Below are 22,502 nucleotides of genomic sequence, written 5' to 3'. Positions count from 1 at the left end.
CATTTACTAAAGGCTATGTGATATGAAGACAACATTACCATTATACTGGCTTTCCAAGGAAGAAATGAAGTCTTAGAAAGTTTAAAAAGTTTGACTAGTGACTTACAGCATTTAAATAGTAAACCTGGGACTCAAACCCCATATGACTGTTCAGATGCTATACCCATGGGTTGTGAGGTAGGAATTTCATCATTAAGTATAAATGAGTGTACACATGGAAACCTCTCATGTATACATGATCCAAATGGTACACATGGAGACCACTCATGTCAGAAATGTGAAGAATTCGATTGCCTCTAGTTACCTCTATTTTGCTCCTAACCCCATCACCCCAGATATAATATTCTCACCAATTTTCCAATGAGAAGGATATTAAATGGGTATTATCCTGACATAAACTGTTTTTTTTTTAAAGAAAAACTTTAGACAAAATAAATTTAACAGAATTTATTTCAGCATTAAAGGATTTATGAGTCAGGCATTACTCAAAATTGAAGAAGGTTTGGAGATCTCTGAGATAGCAGTGTGAACCAAGGGTTTTTATAAAGCTGAATGCAGGGGTAAAAATAAATAATTTAATTGGCTACAACTAGGCATTTGCTTTATTAGGATCTAATCCTTATTTTTAAACTGGATAGGACTTCCATGTTTCATAATCAGTTAGAACACACAATTTATAAAGCCGGGCAAAACAAATGAAAAGAATCCTATATACTTAGTAAGTCATAGTAAGAACTTCTTAAAACCACAAAGAAAATACTTTTGTATATGTTTTGCCAAAAAATGTTCTGTAGAAATCACAGAAAACTTCTCAGTAAGGAAAGATTTGAAATAGCTTCAACAATGCTTGCCTGGCTATTATATTAATAATACAATTGGAAGAAGAGCCAGTTGCATTTTAATTGGCCAAATAGTATACTTTTTTTTTCACTAGTTTTACTCTAAAGCTAAGAAACCTTTGAACTTTTAAAATGTATAAAACCAATCATAAGGATTGATAATAGTCAAAATGTAAGACAACGCAAAGTATCAAAATTGTCCTTTTTAACAGAACAGAAATACAATAGTAAATTATATCACAGGTATTTTAATATCCATAATACCATCACCAGGTTGTACATTATTTAATTATAGATATGCTATTATTAAAAACAAAGAAGTTATATTAAAATGATCATTAATGTGGGTATTGAAACAATGTCAGGCCTCATGGCTTGTTGGAACTATGAGTTATTCCTCAATTTCATTCAATGACTCATGTTTATATATGATGAAATTTAACCTACAATTTCATGAAAATTATCTTTGTGTAAGAATTATAAAAGAAGGTTAATAAGAGTATTTTACCTACTTATGAAGCACAAGTACACTACCTCTTCACTGAATGGTAGGGAATAGTCATTTTAATAAGCTGATAAAGTAATAAGATTTAGATTGAAACAAAAGGGAAATTATAACTAAATCTTAGAGAATAAATAAATTTTATCTGAAGAATTTTCTGGTAGTTCTTCGTTAATTGTGAATATTAGGCAAATTATAAGTCTGCTATTAGCTATGTATATTCCTAGATTATACAATCTCTAACTTTTCCTAATTTTTCAATAAAAATTGATTTAAAATGTAAAATTATTCCAATAGCGATTAACACTGTATGTTGTATTTTTAAATGTAGATATTAGATGATTGAAATATTTAAATAATTAAGATGTTAGATGGTTATAATATTCAAGTAATTACGTATTTATTAATTTCAGAAAATTCATAATCTACCAGACATACAAACAGGAGTTGGTACCATTCCTTCTGAAACTATTCCAAACAATACAAAAAGAGAGAATCCTCCCTAACTCATTCTATGAGACCAGCACCATCCTGGCACCAAAACCTGGCAGAGACAAAACTAAAAAAGAGTATTTCAGGCCAATATCCATGATGAACATTGATGAGGAAATCTTCAATAAAATACTGGCAAAGCAAATCCAGCAGAACATCAAAAAGCTTATCCATCACAATCAAGTTGGCTTCAACCCAGGGATGCAAGGCTGGTTTAACATACACAAATCTGTAAATGTAATCCATCACATAAACAGGACCAAAGACAAAAAACAACAATGATTATCTCAATAGATGCAGAGAAGTCCTTTGACAAAATTCAACAGCCCTTCATGCTAAAAACTCTCAATAAACTAGGTATCAATGGAACATATCTGAAAATAATAAAAGCTATTTATGATAAACACACATCCAATGTCATACTGAATGGGCAAAAACTGGAAGTATTCACTTTGATAAGTGGCACTAGACTAGGGTCCCCTCTCTCAACACTCCTATTCAACATAGTATCTGAAGTTCTGGCCAGAGCAATCAGGCAAGAAAAAGAAATAAAGTGTATTCAATTAGGAAAAGAGGAAGTCAAATTGTCTGTATTTGCAAACCACATGATTGTATATTTAGAAGACTCCATCATCTCAGCCCAACATCTCCTTAAGATGATAAGCAACTTCAGCAGTCTCAGGATACAAAATCAATGGGCAAAAATCACAAGCATTCTTATACATCAATAACAGACAAACAGAGAGCTAAATCATGAGTGAAGTCCCATTCACAATTGTTACAAAGAGAATAAAATACCTAGGAATACAACTAATAAGGGACGTGAAGGACCTCTTCAAGAACTACAAACCACTGCTCAAGGAATTAAAAGAGGACACAAACAGATGGAAAAACATTCCATGCTCATGGTTAGGAAGAATCAATATCGTGAAAATGGCCCTACTGCCCAAAGTAGTTCATAGATTCATTGCTATCTCCATCAAGCTACCATTGACCTTCCTCACAGAGCTAGAAAAACCCACCTTAAACTTCATATGGAACCAAAAAAGAGCCAGAATAGCTAAGACAATCCTAAGCAAAAAGACAAAAGCTGGAGGCATCATGAGATCTGACTTCAAACTATACTACAAGGCTACAGTAACCAAAAAAGCACGGTACTGGTACCAAAACAGAGATATAGACCAATGGAGCAGAAGAGAGGCCTCGGAAGTAGTACCATATATCTACAAAAATCTGATCTTTGACAAACCTGACAAAAACAAGCAAAGGGGAAAGGATTCCCTGTTTAATAAATGGTGTTGGGAAACTGGCTAGCCATGTGCAGAAAGCTGAAACTGGGCTCCTTCCTTACACCCACACAAAAATTAACTCCAGGTGGATTAAGCATTTAAACATAGGACCTAACACCATAAAAACCCTAGAAGAAAACCTAGGTAATACTATTCAGGACATAGGCATAGGCAAGACCAAAGGCAATGGCAACAAAAGCAAAAATAGACAAATGGGATCTAATTAAACTCCAGAGCTTCTGCACAGCCAAAGAAACAATCTTTAGAGTGAACCGGCAACCGATAGAATGGGAAAAAAATTTTGTAATGTAACCCATATGACAAAGGGCTAACATCCAGAATCTATAAAGAATTAAAACAAATTTACAAGAAAAAACAAAACAACTATATCAAAATGTGTGTGAAGGATATGAACAAACACTTTTCAAAAGAAAACATTCACACAGCCATCAAACATATGAAAAAATGCTAATCATGACTGGTCATTAGAGAAATGCAAATCAAAACCACATTGAGATTCCATCTCACACCAGTTAGAACTATGGCAATCATTAAAAAATCTGGAGACAACAGATGCTGAAGAGGATGTAGAGAAATAGGAACACTTTTACACTATTGGTGGAGTGTAAATTAGTTCAACCATGTGGAAAACAGTGTGGCCATTCCTCAATGATGTAGAAATATAAATTCCCTTTGACCTAGCAGTCCTATTACTGGATATATACCCAAAGGATTATAAATTGTTTTATTGTAAAGATACAGGCACATATATGTTCATTTTGGCACCGTTTACAATGGTAAAGACTTGGAACCAACCCAAATGCTCATCAATCATAGACTGGATAAAGAAAATGTGGCATATATACACCATGGAATACTATGCAGCCATAAAAAAGAATGAGTTCATGTCCTTTGCAGAGACATGGATGAAGCTGAAAACCATCATTCTCAGCAAACTAACACAAGAAAAGAAAACCAAACACCGCACGTTCTCATTCATAAGTGGGAGTTGAACAATGAGAACACATGGACACAGGGAGGGGAACATCACACACTGGGGCCTGCTGGGGGGTGGGAGGGCCAGGGGAGGGATGGCAGAGGGTCGGGGGATTGAGGAGGGATAACATTAGGAGAAATATCTAATGTAGGTGACGGGGGGATGGATGCAGCAATCCACCATGGCATGTGTATACCTATGTAACAATCCTACATGATCTGCACATGTATCCCAGAACTTAAAGTATAATAATAATAATAAAAAAATCTAAAATGAATGAGATTTCTGGGTGTATTCTAAAATGCAATATGAGAGAAAATATACAAAATAAAATTGCATAAACTTAATAAAATGTGGAAATGCGAATCTAGTAAATAAGAAGTTACTTTTTAACCTGCAATATAATGTCCTTTTTTTTCAACTCCTCAGTATTACAACCACAAAAGCTTTATTCTTAACTATAATATATATGAGCTATAAACCTGTCCCAATACTGTTTGCCTAATTACAGTAAATATATATTTTCAGTTAAAAAACAATTTAATGAATATTCATGAGGATAGTAAATTAACATATATATTAGCAGTTACTTAATAAAATAATATTTTATTGAGTGTATATTTTTTCCAAGTTCAAGTGAATATTTTATGTTTGCATAGATTTCAATTTTTATAGTTTATTAAAGGTTATTTTGCTATAAAAATTAGACTGATTGATTTCAAAACCACATATACTGTGCAGATATAATTTTAATTACATAAGTATTAGGGAGAAGCACTTTTTCCCTAACAGATATTAAATTTTCAATAGTGTTCACTTCCAAAAGTAATTTAATTCTGCCTCTACATATCTTATAAACAGATTAGTAAAATGCAAACTGCTATTTAATATTCCTTACCAATGTATAATTAAGCAAAATAGTAATAATAATTAAACTCTATTTATCAAGAGACAGTCAGACAAAAAGAGAAAGAATGAGAGAGGGTAACTTAGGGCCATATATATAGTTACTAATAATTAGGCCTCAAGTGAATTCTTTTAAAATGCTGTTGGTATAGAAATAAGGGTTTATTTATTTGTTTGTTTCTTAAGCACCCATCTTACCTATGAAATATCAACGCAGAAATGAAAGTCACTATGCTAAATCACAAAGTCAGTTTGAGGATATTCTAAACTGAAATACATAAGAAAATAATGAACTAAAATGTCAACATGATAATCATTCCTGAAATACATCTAAACCTTGAAGTACTGAGTTTTAACTTAAACAGAGCAGGTTTCTACCATTTAGGAAATGACAAAACCTAGATTTTGACTCCATAGAATAGTAACCACGCAGAAAATATGATCCAAGGCGAAAATATAGTTCTTGATAAAACCTTTCCATAGGATTAAATTAAATGTCAGCTGACTTTTAATGAATGTTTAGTACGTGCCAGGTACAGTGTTGAGTACTTATATGTATTATTTCAGTTAATTTTTACAACTTTATGATATGAACAATTACATCATATACACAATTTCATGATATGGTTTTTGGGAACCATACATATCTCAGTTTTGGACAAAAAATTAAAATTTTAATTAGAATAAACTATTCTATAAGTATAATGTAATGCTAATTTTTAAGAAATATTATTTTCCTAATATATTATTCAATCACCTTAATAAAAAAGTATATGCATAAAAATATACCCTAAAGGATGTAAAAATCCAAAGCATGTACTATCTTGTTATGACATTATTCATATTCCTCCTTAAGAGTCAAGTAGTATTTATTTTTAACATTAATTTCTTTATTTTTTTCTATCTTATTCCACAAAAACAATTTGAAGGCTTCAGTTTTTTGTTTTTTGTTTTTTTTACTCAATGATCAAATTATTCCACATGGTACCAACATAATCCTTAGTGCTGAATAACACAAAAGTGTAATCTTGAGAGACTAATACTTTTTCTTTAACGGATTTATCCAATAAGTATATTAGTATCTTCAGTTTAGTTTTGCATGTTTGAGTGAGCTGTCACAGTTCTCCATCATTAAATTCATGCCCTTTCTATCTATATAACCTCATACAGATCTTAAGGGGTTCATACTAATTATAATATTTACATTTATTAAGAATTTAGCATGCATGCATTTTCAGATTTAATCTTCACACAACCTTATGAATTGAGAGTATCTTTACCATCAATGCAGAGATTTTGAAAACCAAAAAATAAAAAATAAGAAAAAGCTTGCCTGACTTCAGTGGGGTTCAGTAATATTCTATGGTCACATAACTATCAAGTAGAAGAGCTCAAACTTGAGTTTGTCTCTCCCATTCTTGCATCCTGCAATGCTGTGTTTCACTATTTAAAATAAATTACAGGTTGAGAAGACAGCAATACAGAAGATTGGAAGGGCTGTGAAAGTATCAACAAGAGGTAAAACGGAAGTTTTTAACCAGACACAGAGGAAGAGGGAAAAGCTAAAATGTGAAAGTATAGGTCAGTATTACCACAAAGCACCATAGCAGACATCTATATTGATGATGAGTCCAAGTAATTATCAAAAAGTTGAGACCAAAATATGTCTAGAGCTTACTGTTTCAAATTTTAGAGTACTATATAATACAAAAATATTTCTGAAACATGGGTAGTTTTTGGGGGTGAAGTATGTAGAAGGGATTAGCTACTGTTTCTTTCCCTTCCTCCCTTCTTTTCTTCATCGGACCATCACTTTTTTCTCTCTCTCCCTTGCTATAACATTTAGTTAAGAAAAACAAAATGCTCATCACCTTTATTTAATATTGTTAACTTTCTATAAATATATGGAGATTATGTATGCTAATTATATTACAATAAGAAATATACAAAAATCCACCCTTCTATACATGATGCCACTTGCTATGATGTCATAATTTTCAAATAGTCCAAAGTATTATTAAATTATATTATCATATAGGCAAAGCACACACATGACTTCTAAATTATGCAGTCTATTCATGACAGACTTTGAAGATATGTAGACAGACTATCATTTGATTTTAAGCCATGGAAAATACTTTAAAAACAGGAATAGAATGTGAAGCATTCAATTATTCTTCTTCTAAATTTACTTTTCATAAGCTTGATTGATAAATTGCAGAATAATGACACAGTCTAAATCTTGATCTTATAACTCATGTTTGAAGTTGTATCTCAACAAAAAATACATTGTGTAGATATAGTAGTATTTTGTTTAAGTCATTGAAAAAGTAATTTACTTCAGCCAGTGGAAAATGGAAAGCAGTCTGATTAGAAACTAGCAGCAGATTTAGCCTTCAGATACATTAAACTATTGTTTTCCAGTTTTGTATTCTAGCACTGACTATGTTTTCCATGACAAATGGAACAGCTCTGGAGTCTCAGAATCATAAAAGATGGAGGCTTTGGTTTTTTGTAATTATTTCTGATAATTAGGTAAGAAGTGCCTCATCAAATTATTCAGTGAACAAGTACATTCTTTTAAAGTACCAAGACAGTGTTTGCTTTTTATTTTTGTTCATACAATGCCTTCAAAAATTATCTTAATAAAAAAAGAGGCAAGTTTGCCTTCCTATACAGTACATATGTAAAAGCATCATTTAATGACATTGAATTTAAGATATTTTAAATATCCATAGAATGTCACTTAAAGAGATTTCTTCAGTTCATTCACACCAGGGAAAATTACAATGTATCAAAAGTTTTGGTAGAAAGGTGTCTTTCTCTTTTTTCTTTTCTTCTCTGCCCTACTGCCACATTACACAAGGCCATATCAGTGCTCATACATACAGCTCATACACATACACACACACACACACACAAACACAAACATACACACTCACAAGTATTTTATCTTTAAAAATATTGATTTCCTTTTTTGTATCCATTATATTAGGCACCACATATCTTTAATACTAACTAATTAAATGCATCTATGGATTTTAATTATGGGAATGAAAAATAGGAGTCCCACCAATTTCTACCATAAGAAAAGTAGATTAAATGTTGGTTTCTCTTAATTAGAATAAAGCAAACAATATTCTTTTGACTGCAATTATATGGATTGAACAAATGTTCTTAAGGGAAATAAAAAGGAGACTAGAATAAATGAAACTTCTAGTTCAGCAAATATCACAAGTATGCAAATGCTTCATGTAAAATAAGCTTTCAAAATGTAGTATTTATCAGCATTAACTTTAAATGTCTAGAGGATTTCATATTCATCTTCCATTTGTCCATTCATTGACTATTGATTGTAAGTGACCAATATCTATGGATATTTTCTCACTAAACCTCTAACTCAATGTTTTAAATTTAATTATTTTCTGGATTAAGTTGTGTTTGAAATTCAGATACGAAGTCTGCTTTTCTTTAAATACTGATACTCCTCCCTAATTTGCAAGAAGCAATTTACTTGAAAGTACAAACAATACCATCTCTCATTGCCTATCTCATTTTCCTCCAGACTGTTTCCAAAGGCATGTCTGTCTAATCATGCTTTATGGACTTGAGCAAGGCTGAAGTTATACTCCAGCCCAATAAAGACAACAATGTAGGCATCAAATCACATATCTAAAGGCCATTTGCCTGTAGTAGTTCCTATTTATATTAAAATATAAATCTTAGCTGATGAATACATAGAAAATGTTTCCTTTGTAGAAAAGTATGAAATCATTTGGATTTCTGGACCTTTAAAATTCTCATCATAAAGATAAAAAACTATGTAAGAATAATGAAAAAATAGCTAATATCTACTAACATCTTAGTAGATTATAGAAAGTACTAGATAGTGATGTATATTTCTGCATTTACAAAAGAAGCAAGAGTTTTTAGATGTGTTATGTAATTTCATTATGCACAAGTAGCATGATTAATCAAGATATATATTCATCATCTGTAATTTTTTGAGAACAAAATTGACTTGTACAGGACAGGAGGCAGACATGACCGTGAATTTAGACAATAGACCAACCTCCACATTTCAGAGGGATTTACTTGATTTCTAGTTGTCTTGTGGTACACAGTAAGTTTTTTGTTATTACTTCTGGTAAAAATGGCCCTAAGTAAGAAGTCAAATGTTTTTATTGAATTTTATAAAATTAATTTCCATACTAGAGTGCTATTCCACGGTTTGGGAATTTGTGAGGGTCCGTGGTATCTGTTTTACTATGTGTCCGGTTGTCACTGAGAGAAATCTGGGTACACAGTGACAAAATGTTTTGTCTGAAAGTTTAAATAATTAAAGCACTCTCCCATAAAATAAACTGTTATAAATACATAGCTAAAATGAATCTAAAGCCTTTCCTCTAAGCCTGCAGCTTAAGGAAACTAGCATGGCTAGTTCTGGAGAATTTGGTTGATTCTTTTTCTGCAGCAAGATGTGGATTTCACAGCACATTTCTGAAAGCCGTTTGCAGTTCATAGTTCCTACCCTGCAATGTGGGGATTTTCTCATTAATCTCTTCCTAGAGATTAAATTAACACATACATTGTTAGTATTTATGATCCAACTAATGAGTTCTCCTCCTCCTTGACTGCAGATTATTTTTCTCCTCATTTCAGGAGATAATCTAATAATTTAATATCATAATTATGGTTCCCCTTTGCCCTCCCTAGCTCAGATATAGAGATTCCCTCCCAAATTCATTTTTAAACTATGATTTAGTAACTACTGCACAGCCAAAATAAAATGAACTTCTCTTTGCTCATTTAGCTGCATGTTCCCTGACCAAATGCTCATTTAGAATCATGACTAGCTCTTATGATTCATAAGGAAGTCTGCTGGTCTTCTAACTTTTTCAACCAAACTGAATTACATTTTACCTCATTTCTGAATTTCAGCTCCAGAATATATCTGATGGACAGCTGAAGCAAATTTGGCTGTAGTCATGCTGTATAACTATGTTTAATACATGCTTCCTTTCTCTTACCATGTGAATGTATATTCACAGATACAGCAGCAATGAGTTCCCCCCAGATCTCCAGGACAATCCACGGAAAACAGAAGAGATGGCTAGAATGGAAGTTAAAAGGTTTGAGAGAGGACAACCTGCTTCCTCTTTCTAGAAGACAATGCCAAGTTTGTAGCAAGGCTCTGTCTCAAGGGGCTTTCTGCATAGAAATTTTTGTTAAGTTTATTTAGTAGGCCTAGAAGGAAAATTATCAGGGAAAATGATGTCAGGATCTTTATAACTGTGCTCTCTTCCAGATAATCCCCTAACTCACTGCTTTGTAGATACGGCCAAAGGGTTTCATAATGGAAATGTTATCTGCAGCCAATACAAAGAAACTTGCTTTATCCATTATATACTGGTGAAAATTTTGAGTATTTTGAGTATCGACCTCTGAGCACAGTTAGAATTTGTCTGTTTTTACAGAATCTCATTCTGTGTCCCAGGCTGGAGTGCAGTGGCACAATCTTGGCTCACTGCAACCTCTGCCTCCTGGATTCAAGCAATGTTCGTGCCTCAGCCTCCCCAGTGGTTGGAATTATAGGCGGGCACCATCACACCCAGCTAATTTTTTGTATTTTGGGTAAAGACAGGGTTTTCCATGTTGGTCAGGCTGGTCTTGAACTCCTGGGCTCACATGATCCAAGAGTGTTGGCATTACAGGTGTGAGCCACCATAACAGGTTGGGTTAAAAAAATTTTTAATTGCTGTATTTTAACCTGAGTTTTCAAAAGCCTGTTTCTGTTTACAAAACATACACATAACAATTATAGAATATTTAGGAATGCAAAAGAATAAAGGAAGAGTCAAAATTATCCATAATTCTATCCAACCAGTTATATAATTGGCCCCTACCACACATATTTTGTCACTGGTAGGCTGAACAAGCAAGTTCATATAATGTACCAAAAGCAATAGAACTTCGTTTCCCACTACCCTTTCAAAAATACCAACAGAGGTTCATTATTCCTGAAACACCTAAATAAAAAGTTGGACTGTCCTCCTATTCCTGACTACTGTTAATAAAAAGCCCTATAATCAATTTGAGTTAGCAGTCTTAAATAAGTAATTAGGTTTCCTAGTCTCACCATGATCAAAATTCTACTCTTCATTAAAAATTTTATCTTCTTACCCCTCCACCAGCTCAGGTCTGCTTTTGGGGAAGGGGTGTGGTCTATTATTTCCTTCCCCATGTATAACGATAACTCTCACCTATCTGGTGTTGGAGGAGCCTTAGAAATTAGAGGTTCAATGGGTAGGATTTTTCTTATGTTACTGTGCCTGTCCTACGGGAGCTTCACACCTTGTGGGGCTCACAGATGTTTAAAGCTGCCTTTGGATCTCCCGGGCATTTATGAATTAATTGAAGCAGTACCTACTGCAATTTACTGTATCTAGACAAACGCAACTTTAATCTGGCAGGTCAATGTTTAATGAGTCACCATTACAAGTGGCAATTTTCCACAGGCATGAAGGTAGACCACACTGGTTGTGCATCACATGAGCTTATGTCTGACTCATGGGAAATGCACGTATACGTTTCTGCTCTCTACTTACAGGATGCAGGCAAGTCCCAACATACAGGGGCTTTTTTGCATTTATTTATTAAGTGCTTAGCAAACCCATCTTTAGGTTTCTCAGATAAAATCAGACACCAGACTACCATGTCCCCAACACTGCAGGGGATAGACATTAAGTCCTCCATGTACTTTCATTGAAGCTCCAGTCACCAGGCCTGCAGTTGAACTTATCATAAATCTCTCCAAAATTCCTCTTCATAAAATCTTCTTTCCACAATCTCCAAACCTTTTCTACCTCAGATATGAGTGAGAGGCTTAATAGTCTAACCTGTTTTTAATTATTTCCTTTAAAATATTGATGCTTAGTAGCTAACTTTGAAATATTCACTCGTCTTTATCATGGAATCCTAGCTAAAAGTTCTAATTTAACCTCTTAATTATCTATTGATGTATTCTAGCTCCCCCGGCTTCACTCCCCACACACAAGTATATATATGCATTCAAGACTTGGGATCTGAAATCAGACTGCCTGGGTTGAGAGCCTGATTGCTTCATTTCACTAGCTCTTTGTCTCTGAGCTAGTCACTTATTCTTTTTGTGTCTTACATCATTTATAAACTGAAGATAATAATAGTCCCTTCCTCAGCAATATGAATATTTTGAAGATTAATATGATAATACATTTTAAAAAGGCTTCGAAAATTATCTAGCACATGTCATTAACAATGTTACCTTCACAGGCAATAATAAAATCATTAGTATTGTAATTATTATAAATGCTCTCTTTATCACTTTTTTGATTTATGAGGATTTTTACATGTCATTAAATATTCTCCTTTACATTGAATTGCGATACCATATTCAGCTGTATAAAGGCAGTATGATTTCTAATTCTAAACTGGACGTATATATCATTTCTAATATTTTGTCACATCACAGTCACTATGTTATCGCCTTTGTGTGCTCTTCCTCACCCCAACTTTAGAATACATTGATTGAACAGGAATTTCTGGGTCAAAATATGATTATTTTAAGGCATTTAATACATGTTAAAATTATCCAGCAAAAATTTAGTATCATTGTATATTCTATTTTCAAGAGTATCTTAAAATTTCGGCCTGCCTAATCTACTATTAGATACTGATTTAAGAATGAGAGTATGATAGGAAGATAATTAAAAAAAAAAAAAAAGACATAGGATGCTCTCTTGTTTCCTAATAGAGTGTGTCAAGAAATTCCTGGAAATGATTTGGACCTGGGAATTAGCAAAGCTCATTTGAGGTTGAATGAGGAGAAATCCAATATATCTTCAGAACCAGAGAGTTCTGCTGACATAACTACACTAATTTTTTTTTTTAATAGAAAAAGGAAATGAAGTGAGAATGAGCAGTAGTGCCTATCTATTGTGGTGGTTTATCATCAGAAACTTAGATTGAACTGCTTTAATTATGTAAATGTATCTTGTGGATGAGTGTTAATAAACTTCTATTCAAATAAATCTAAATTCCGCTTCTCTTAGCATATATTTTAATTAAAATCCTGAGCATAGTAACTATAGTTATATAGTTGACAAAATAATCACTAAAAGGTGTAAATCATCTAAATACTTGTCTAACATAGAGAACATGGTAATTAGTCCATTTTGATAATAGATTAGAAGTTTCACATATGTCAAAAGATAAGAATGTTGTGGTCTCATTTTCACCATTCCAGATAGGTACCATTATGAAGACTACGCCAATTTTATTGAGGTCCCATGAACTCAATGTTACCTGATTTCAGATATTTTCTCTCTATAGAAATAAGGGCACAAACATATTTTTCTTAAATATCTCAATTTAAAATGTTCTAATGTAGAAAACCATCTTTCTGTGATACTCTCTGCCTCTCTTTTTCTTCCTTTCTCTCTCTCTCTCTCTCTCTCATGCCCACAAAAGCATATAATTCCATCAAAACAAGGCAAAATATTCACCCACCCACTGAATAATACCCATTAGACGAACCTTATAAAGCAGCGGCAATTTTCCTAATTTCAGGAGTGCGATCCGATTTGTTACATTTTTCATTTTCCTAATCCTTTTTAAATCATCTGTCATTCCATAACTCACATCAATGACTTCAGCCTGAAAGAGGAGAAGAAAACAAAGAAAAATAATGTATTGGAGGAAGAATTATAGCCAATCGTCCATCTAGTATAACAAAATTATTCACAATAGTTTGTAATGTTCAATATAGAATTAATTCTATCTCCTACCCTGTCCCAATTACCATAAACATGACGTTTCTATTTCAATCAAGGTACAACAATTCTTCTGGGCACTTGAGAAAATGTGCGAATCATTTGTGCTTTGCCTTTTCTTGTCTAAAAATTTACAAACACAGTTTATTCTTCTAACAGACTACATTTGGAATATTCTACATTCATGTTTCTGGAATATGAGCCATTTTATGAAACACTGGAAGATTAATTTCCTTAAGGATCAACAGTAATTATATAATTCGCAGGCTTGAAAGAAAATTCAAAAGTTTTCTACTGCTATTTAAATGAAGTGCAATGTCCTCACTTCCACGGTCATCATGAACACCTGCTCATGATGACCACGATTTAAGGCTGTGCAACAGCCAGCTTTGAATGAACAATCCTTGAGCTGTGCAGAATACAACCTGTACAACCGCATGTGCCAGCCTAGCAACCCAGGACTTTAGAATACGGCCCCAAATTATCATCTTTGTCACATTTCCCACTATTCATCTAGAGTTATCTTATACTCAACTTCACTGTTACTCATTTTTAAAAGTCCTCTTGTGTTAATGCAAAAACAAATCTCATGCCTTTCTGGAGATTCCAATAAAAACCTTCTCATGCAGTGAATCCTTTCCTTCTCCTTGAGAAGTACTGAACTGCAGATTCATATATTCCTATGAATCAAGCCTACTTTCTGTAATATCTATTTATTATTAAAGCAATAGTTGTTATGCTTTCCAGTGATTATATGATAATGTAAATCTGGTATTTCAAATTATAGCATATATCCACAGAGAGGCTGATTAAAAAAAGTTAGCCATGGTAAACAACGGAAAAATGAAGATGTAGAATCCAGATCTGGAACTTTCCATCCTTCTCAATTGAAACTAATGCACTTCAACAAGTTTTATACATAGTATTTCCATAAAAGATTCATCTGAGGAAAGAGTATTGCTTCTATAGAAACATATGAATACCACCAAATGACAGGAAAATCTGTTAGAGAGAACATTTCTGATGTGAAATATTTCCTTAGCCATCACATTCATCTGTATCTGTAAAAAGTCTACAAATACACTTAAGTCCATTTCAAATGTACCTACCTGATGAATTTTATTTCTCTGTTGCCCAAATATGGCCTCCCTCTACTTTGGCTACCAAAGTAATCTGTTTTTGCCTCTGTTAAGGCCCTCACTAGACACGTCTGCCAATTTCGGTTTGCAATACAGGCAAATTCCTTGGTGAAGAGCCCATTACATACTCATGCTCACCCAGGTGTCCAGCATATGCTACAGACTCAGTAGCTCTTGAACCAAAATGATTACAAATCTTACACTATCTCTGAAAAGTTAAGCTGTACTTTCAAATGGATTTGCCAGGGTAATGTAATTGTTAAAAGCACTTATGTCAGAATGATTTTTCATTTTAATTTTATTCATATTAAAATATGATTAAATCAGTGCCTTTAATATAATTTTTTTAGTTTGCTGATACCATTACCATATAAATAACTGTTGATATATGATTTTAAAAGTCTGATTAAGTAAATGATCACATAATATTAATGATTACATTATAAAAGTGAGAAAAACTTATATTTTCCATTTCATTTCCAAGCTACCTACTAATTATTTGTGATTCAGTGACAGCGCCTTATAATAAAGCTATTACTAAATTGGTTATATAAACAAAAATCTTTTTTATATGTAGTAGAGGTTAAGAAAAAACTTACTTGTTTGAGAAGATATAAATCAGTTTGTATATACAGACATACGTCAGAGATATTGCAAGTTCAGTTCCAGACTACCACAATAAAGCAAATATTGCAATAAAGTGAGTCACACAAATGTTTGGGTTTTCCAATACACATAATACTTATGTTCACACTATATTGTAGTCTATTAAGTGTGCAATAGCATTATGTCTAAAACAAAATATCCTACCTTAATTTAAAAATATTGATCTGAGTTTTCAGTTCATTTTATTTTCTTCTTTGCTAGAGAAAGATTTTGCCTCATGTTGGTGGCTGCTAACTGATCAGGGTCACAGTTGCTGAAGGTCAGTGTAGCTTTTATAATTTTTTTTGAAATAAGACAACAGTGAAGTTTGCCGCATCGACTGACTCTTCCGTTCATAAAATATCTCTCATGACATGCTGTTTGATAGCATTTTACCCGAAGTAGAACTCCTTTGAAATTGGAGCCAATTCCCTGGAACCCTATGCTTTAATGAACTAACTTTACATAGTATTCTAAATCCTTTGTTGCCATTTCAACAATGTTCCTGGGAGTTGGAAAGACAGAGTCTAGGAGCAGATTCCACCTCAATAAACCACTTTCTTTGTTCATCCATAAGAAATAACTCTTCATCCATTCAAGTTTCATCAAGACATTACAACAATTTAGTCACATCTTCAGGTTCAACTTCAGATTCTAGTTTTCTCGCTATTTCTACCACCCCTGCAGTTAACCCCTTAAAATCTTGAACCCCCCAACTCAGCCATGAGGGTTGAACTCAATTTCTTTCAAACTCCTGTTAGTGCTGATATTTTGACCTCCTTTCATGAACCACAAATGTTCCAAATGGCATCTAAAATGGTGTATCCTTTCCAGAATATTTTCAATATACGTTCTCAGATTTATCAGAGGAATCACTATCTGGGGCAGCTACAATCTTACAAATATATTTCTTAAATTATTTAATAAGACTTGAATGTTGAAATTACTCCATGAGTTAAGGGTTACAGGATGGATGTTGTGTCAATAGTCTTGAAAACAACATTAATCTCCTGTACATCACCATCAGAGGTCTTGGGTGACCAGGCACATTGTCAAATAACAATAATATTTTGAAAGAAATCTTGTTTTCTGAGCAGTAGTTCTCAATAGTGTGGTTGAATATTTTTATTGAGTAATCCACGTGTAAACATGTTTACTGTTATGCAGTCTTTGTTGTTCCATTTCTAAAGCACAGCAGGGTAGACTTAGCATAGCTATTAAGGGCCCTAGAACATTTAGAATGGCAAATGAGCACTGGCTTCAACTTCAAGTCACCAGCAGCGTTAGATCCTAACAAGAGAGTCAGCCTCACCTTTGAAGCTTTGAAGCCCAGCCTAGACGTCTTCTCTCTAGTTATGAATGTACTAGGTAACATCATCCTCCAACCTAAGGCAGTTTTGTCTACATGGAAAATCTATTGTTTAGGGCAGCCACTTTCACTAATACCTTAGCTAGGTCTTATAGATAACTTGCTGCAGCTTGTGTATTAGAACATGCTGATTCACCCTGCACTTTTATGTGATGGAGATGGCTTCTTTTCTTAAACCTCACAAATCAACCTCTGCTAGCTTCAAGGTTTTCTTCTGCAGCTTCCTCATCTTTCGAAGTTTTTCACAAGTTAAAAGAGTTAGGGGCTTGCTCTGGATTAGGCTTTGGCTAAAAAAAAAAAAAATTGTGGCTTGTTTGATCTTCTATCCCAATCACTCAGACTTTCTTCATATCAGCAATATGGCTGTTTTGCTCTCTAATTATTCATGTGTTCACTGGAGTAGCATTTTTAATTGCCTCCGAGGACTTTTTCTTAGCATTCATAACTTGGCTGTTTGGCACAAGAGACCTAGCTTTTGGCCCGTCTTGGCTTTTGACCTGCCTTCCTTATTAAGCTTAATCATTTCTTTTTATTGACAGTGAAAGACATGTAACTCTTCCTTTCATTGGAACAATTAGAGCCTATTGTAGGATTCTTAATTGGTTTCATTTCAATATTGTTTTATTTCAGAGAATAGGGAGGCCCAGGAGAGGGAGGGAGAGGGGAAATGCTGCTGGGTAGAGCAGTCAGAACACACATAATATTTATTGAATCAGTTTGCTATGTTATATGGGTGCATTTCCTGGTACCTCAAAACAATAATAATGGATAATGGTAACATCAAAGATCACTGATCACAGGTAACTCTAGCACATATAACTATAATGAAAAAGTTTGAAATGTTGTGAGAATTATCAAAATGTGATATAGAGATGTGAGCTGAGCACATGGTACTGAAAAAAATGGCACCAACAGACGTGCTAAATGCAGGGTTGCCATGATCTTCAATCTGTAAAAAACACAGTATATGTGAAGCATGCTAAAGTGAAGCACAATAAATCCAGATATGTCTGTATATCAGAAAGGTATGACAGTTACGAAAATGCCAATTCTTCAAAAGACGTTTACATGATTGGAACATATCAATAGGCTGAGTAAACAATGATAATTTTGATTAAATAGCTCTTCAATTCATCTTCTCTAAATAGTACATGTTAAAAAATCAAGTGTTTTAGCATGTAAGAGAATTTTTAGTTTTCCCCACAAAAAATATTTCTCAATACAGACAACATTATATCAATTTATTTTGGCTTATGCAGTAAAAATCAATAATTACATAAGTCTCAATGTTCTGGTGGTTTCGCAGGCAATGATAAAAATGTATCCATTGCCTTTAAAGGAAGGCTTAAAACTAGATCCTTTTTGAAAGTCTTTTCTATTTGCCTTCAAGCAAACTGAACATCACAGCTGCAGGAAAACACATTAAATTTTTCTGAGGCACAAATCAATATACAACGATATGATAAAATGCCAAGCCATTTCTTTCCACATATACTTGTCGCTACAATGAACCTCTTCTTTCTGCATTTATTCAGTCACACTAGAAAATTGTTCACTCAGCTAGTTGGAGTACTATGTTTAACTTATAACCAAACACCAATGATTAAGACACCTCTTACTGGTCTCTATGGGAAATGTCAAACGAACAGAAATCTAGGTACCTGAGCTATCCATTCTGTGCATACCACAGTTTTTCTAATGAGGATTTCCTTGGCACATAAGAGAGAGTAATTGAGAGGTGCAACTTAGTTCCTTCTTGCTTTACAATTTTTTTGACCAGAGAGAAATATTTTAAAGTCTATGTGTTAATTTTTAATTTAGGTTCTATACATTCATTTTTGAACCAAGAACAAGGAGCTGAAAACAACAGAAACAATTGAAAAGGAAATAAAATATAATATTTCATGTTTAAACAAGAATCAAAGCTTTGGGTTGACAACAGAGTGGTGGGCCACGTACACACAGCTGTGACAAAGATCTCTACACTTTAAAAAGTTAATTTTTAAAAGTGATACTTTGTACCTCAGTGGTTCTATAGTTTTTGAGTGTCATAGATCACAAACATTTTAAATTAAAATCATAGAAATCTCATTTCCCTCATCCGGCTCCTCTGAAATCAAATCACATAGGTTGCGCTCTTCTTTTTAGGGGTACCGTAAACTGTTAAATAAATCAGTTAGACATAGGTGTCGTTTATCAACAGCATGCTAAAAGGGATTCCATGTTATAATGAAGAAATGTCCTATTACACAGATCAAGCTTCAGGCTTGTAGAAAAGATGTTGCAACTAAAACAAAGAAAAGACTTAACGAGCCCCCATTATGTGCTAGGAACATTGAGCATAATCTATTTTCTTCAGATAGCAAACTTCCATTGTCACCATTTTATAGATGAGGAAAATGATGCTCAGAAATATTAAAGAAGTTGTCCAACTTATATGACTAGAATTCAAGGATTGTGCTAGATTGCTTCTAGTCAATTTCTAGAAGGTCTTTTCATTGGAAGGGACAATGGGCATCTGGCAGCCACTAGAGAAAGATACTCTTGAGGGCCCCACTGAGTTAAGTACAGCAAATCAACTTATTTGAATAATGACTATTGTTAAAATTTCAGATTCCTTGTCCCATTTAAGAACTATCAAACCAGAATCTCTGGGAATTTGCTGCCATAAAAAAAATACCATAGACTGGATGGCTTAAACAACACAAATTTACTACCTGAGTTATGGAGGACTTCAATATCAAGGTGGTAGCCAACTGGGTTTCTAGCAATGGCTCTCTTCCTGGCTTGTGGACAATCAGCTTCTCACTATGTCCCCAGATGGTAAACACCACACACACACACACACACACACACACGCACACAGACACACACACAGGAAGAGTGAAAGAAAAAGAGCAAACTCTCTTGTGTCTCTTATTACACAATTAGCCTTAATTACCTTCTTGTAGGGCCTATCTGCAAATAGAGTCACACTGGAGCGTCTGGGCTCAATGGATGAATTTTGGGGAAGAAGACACAGTCAGCCCATAGAGGGGCCCTAGAATATATATTACTTAGGTACCCTAAAGTCCTCACTCTGCTCAACATAAGACTTTTATATTGGGAGAAACAAAGCTACTTAGAAGTTAATAAAAAATAACTTTAGACACAATGATTTCTGTTTCCAGAAGATTACTCTATATTCATTGAGATATATGTGACCTGTGTGAAGGAGAAATATTATGATCAATAAAGTAATTTAAATGAAAAATAAAAATATCTATCATCAGTGATAGAGAATAAATGCAGATGTTAAATTTATACCTTTTATAGAAACAGGTAGGGTAAGATGATTCAAAGATATTTTGTATCAAATTGTTTAATAAATGTGGCAATGAGAATAAAATCATGCATTTCTATTTCACATTAATGAAAACTTTCACAAATGAAAGATTCAATCTTTAATTAGAATTTCATTTTATAAAAATACTTTTTTAGGTAATAAATAAAATTTGGGAGAAAATAAAGTATAATGCCAAGAAAAAACGTCTGCCTTATTAATGAAGAAAACATAAATAAAACTTTTCAAATCGATCAAGCTCAACTTGCTCATATATGCACACACACAAAAAAACAGGAGCAGCTGTTTCCAAACTAGATAAATTACTAATTCCTGTTCAGTTGTAATACCCAAATGTCAATAATCACACTAGATAGAAACATTGAATCTAGACCGAATTGGTAATAAAACAACTAGGTTTCTGGTGGACTATGATTAGGAAAATATCATATGATAATACTATATGGATATATATTTGAGTACATATTTAAGTACATATGCGGTATATGCAGATAAAGACACATAGGGACCCTTCATACATTCACACAGCAGCCACAGCGATCTTTCTGCTCCGAGCACCAAGCACAGTTACTGGCACACAGTAGGAACTACATAAAATAAGTGCACGAATGAATGAATGAATATGTGTATGTATTCAGACAGAGAAGTTAATACTTAAAAAGAAGTATCTTAAATCACTTACTGAAGAGAGAGAGAGAGATTTGTATTTGGAGCCTAGAGTGAGACAAGATGTGTTGAAATTAGCTAGGGATTCCCTAGAAGATGGTGCCAGAAAATAAATAATAAATCAATACATAAACTTTTTTTTCAGCTATTGAAAGATCCAGAACCACCGCCACCACCAAAACCAAATATTTGTATTGAGTACATTCTACATACCCAGCACTATTATAAGTATTATGCATTCATTAACATCTTTAATCATGACAACAGTTCAAAGAATCACCCCTTTCTGACAAATGAAGAAATCAAGGCAAGGAGATGTTAAGTAACATTTTCACAGCCACAGAGCTAGTAAATAGTACAGCAGTAATCAAAGATAAACAGCCTGACTCTAGAATCCAGACTTGTGCCCATATAATTTGACATCACAATGTTATCGATTCTTTCTTTGTCAAAGAGAAAATAGGCATGGTAGAGAAGGCAATAGAAAGTAAATTGACACACAGCGGCCCTTTTGAGGATTAAGCAGATGGCACAAATCTGATTCTATAAAAACATAGCAGTCCAACCATAGGTTAGTAAGTGAACTTTTCTGGATCTCAGTGTCCTCATTAATGAAATGAAGGTTTTGAGATAGAACAATGAATAGATCATGGGGACCCACGATGGATGATGATAAAAATCAAAATTCTTACATAGCCTATTATGCCCTGCATGATCTTCTCTTCATACTGCCCCATGATTTCAGCTATTCTACCAGGGCTGGCCTCAGAGGTTTGTGACCTGTGCAGTTGCACAAGGGTTGTGCTTCAAAAGGCTCCCTGCTTGGTTTAAGGCTCTGCTGTCATCATCTTGAAATTCTTAATAATTTCCAAACAAGGCATTCTGCATTTTCGTTTTACATTGAGTCCACAAATTATGTCAATGGTCCTACTATTACTCTCCACTCTGTCCGTAGAGCAACTACAGCAGCTGGCTGCAGCTGTACATGTCCCATGGGGTCTTAGCTTTAGCTGTTCTTTCTTATTAGAAATACACCCTTTTTTGCAGATTCATTTGACTCACTATTTGGCCATTTTCAGGTCTTCTTTCAAATTTCATCTACCCTATTATGCCAACTATAAACACCCTCTTCAATACTACAATCACCCCACCCTAAAACAGCACCATCACTTTGCCTTAGTGTGCTTTTATTTTTCCACAGCATGCTTCGATGTCTAACTAAATAATTAGCTAAATACATTTATTTGTGTGTAATATGTATGTGGTATGTATGTGTGTGTGTGTGTGTCTGTGTGTGTACACACACATAATTTACTTTCTTCTTATGCTGATTGTCTCTTCTTTATACGATGTTTACATTTCACCAGAGCCGAGGATCTTTGTTCTCCTCACTGATTTATCCTAAGCATTTAAAAGAGTGTGATGTCAACAGTAAATAAAAACCAGTTAAATGATTAGTGGCTTTAACAGTTTATGTCAGGATAAAACATTGTGTCTAAAAGAAA

General features: G+C 33.8%; 1 protein-coding gene across 5 annotated transcripts in view; it reads right to left on the bottom strand.

Annotated features, from left to right (window-relative positions):
- The window catches only part of NAALADL2 (N-acetylated alpha-linked acidic dipeptidase like 2), a 1,349,309-nt gene that overhangs the window by 527,111 nt on the left and 799,696 nt on the right, over positions 1 to 22,502 (bottom strand). For all 5 annotated transcript variants that reach the window (XM_017502844.2, XM_037729372.1, XM_017502843.2 and 2 more), the window contains one exon: positions 13,600 to 13,719. In XM_017502844.2, the coding sequence (XP_017358333.1) occupies positions 13,600 to 13,719 (120 nt within the window). The remainder of the gene's footprint in view (positions 1 to 13,599; positions 13,720 to 22,502) is intronic.

The sequence above is a fragment of the Cebus imitator genome, unplaced genomic scaffold (assembly GCF_001604975.1).
Source record: "Cebus imitator isolate Cc_AM_T3 unplaced genomic scaffold, Cebus_imitator-1.0 Scaffold300, whole genome shotgun sequence".
NCBI lineage: Eukaryota > Metazoa > Chordata > Mammalia > Primates > Cebidae > Cebus > Cebus imitator.
This window is presented reverse-complemented; position numbering and strand designations above follow the sequence as displayed.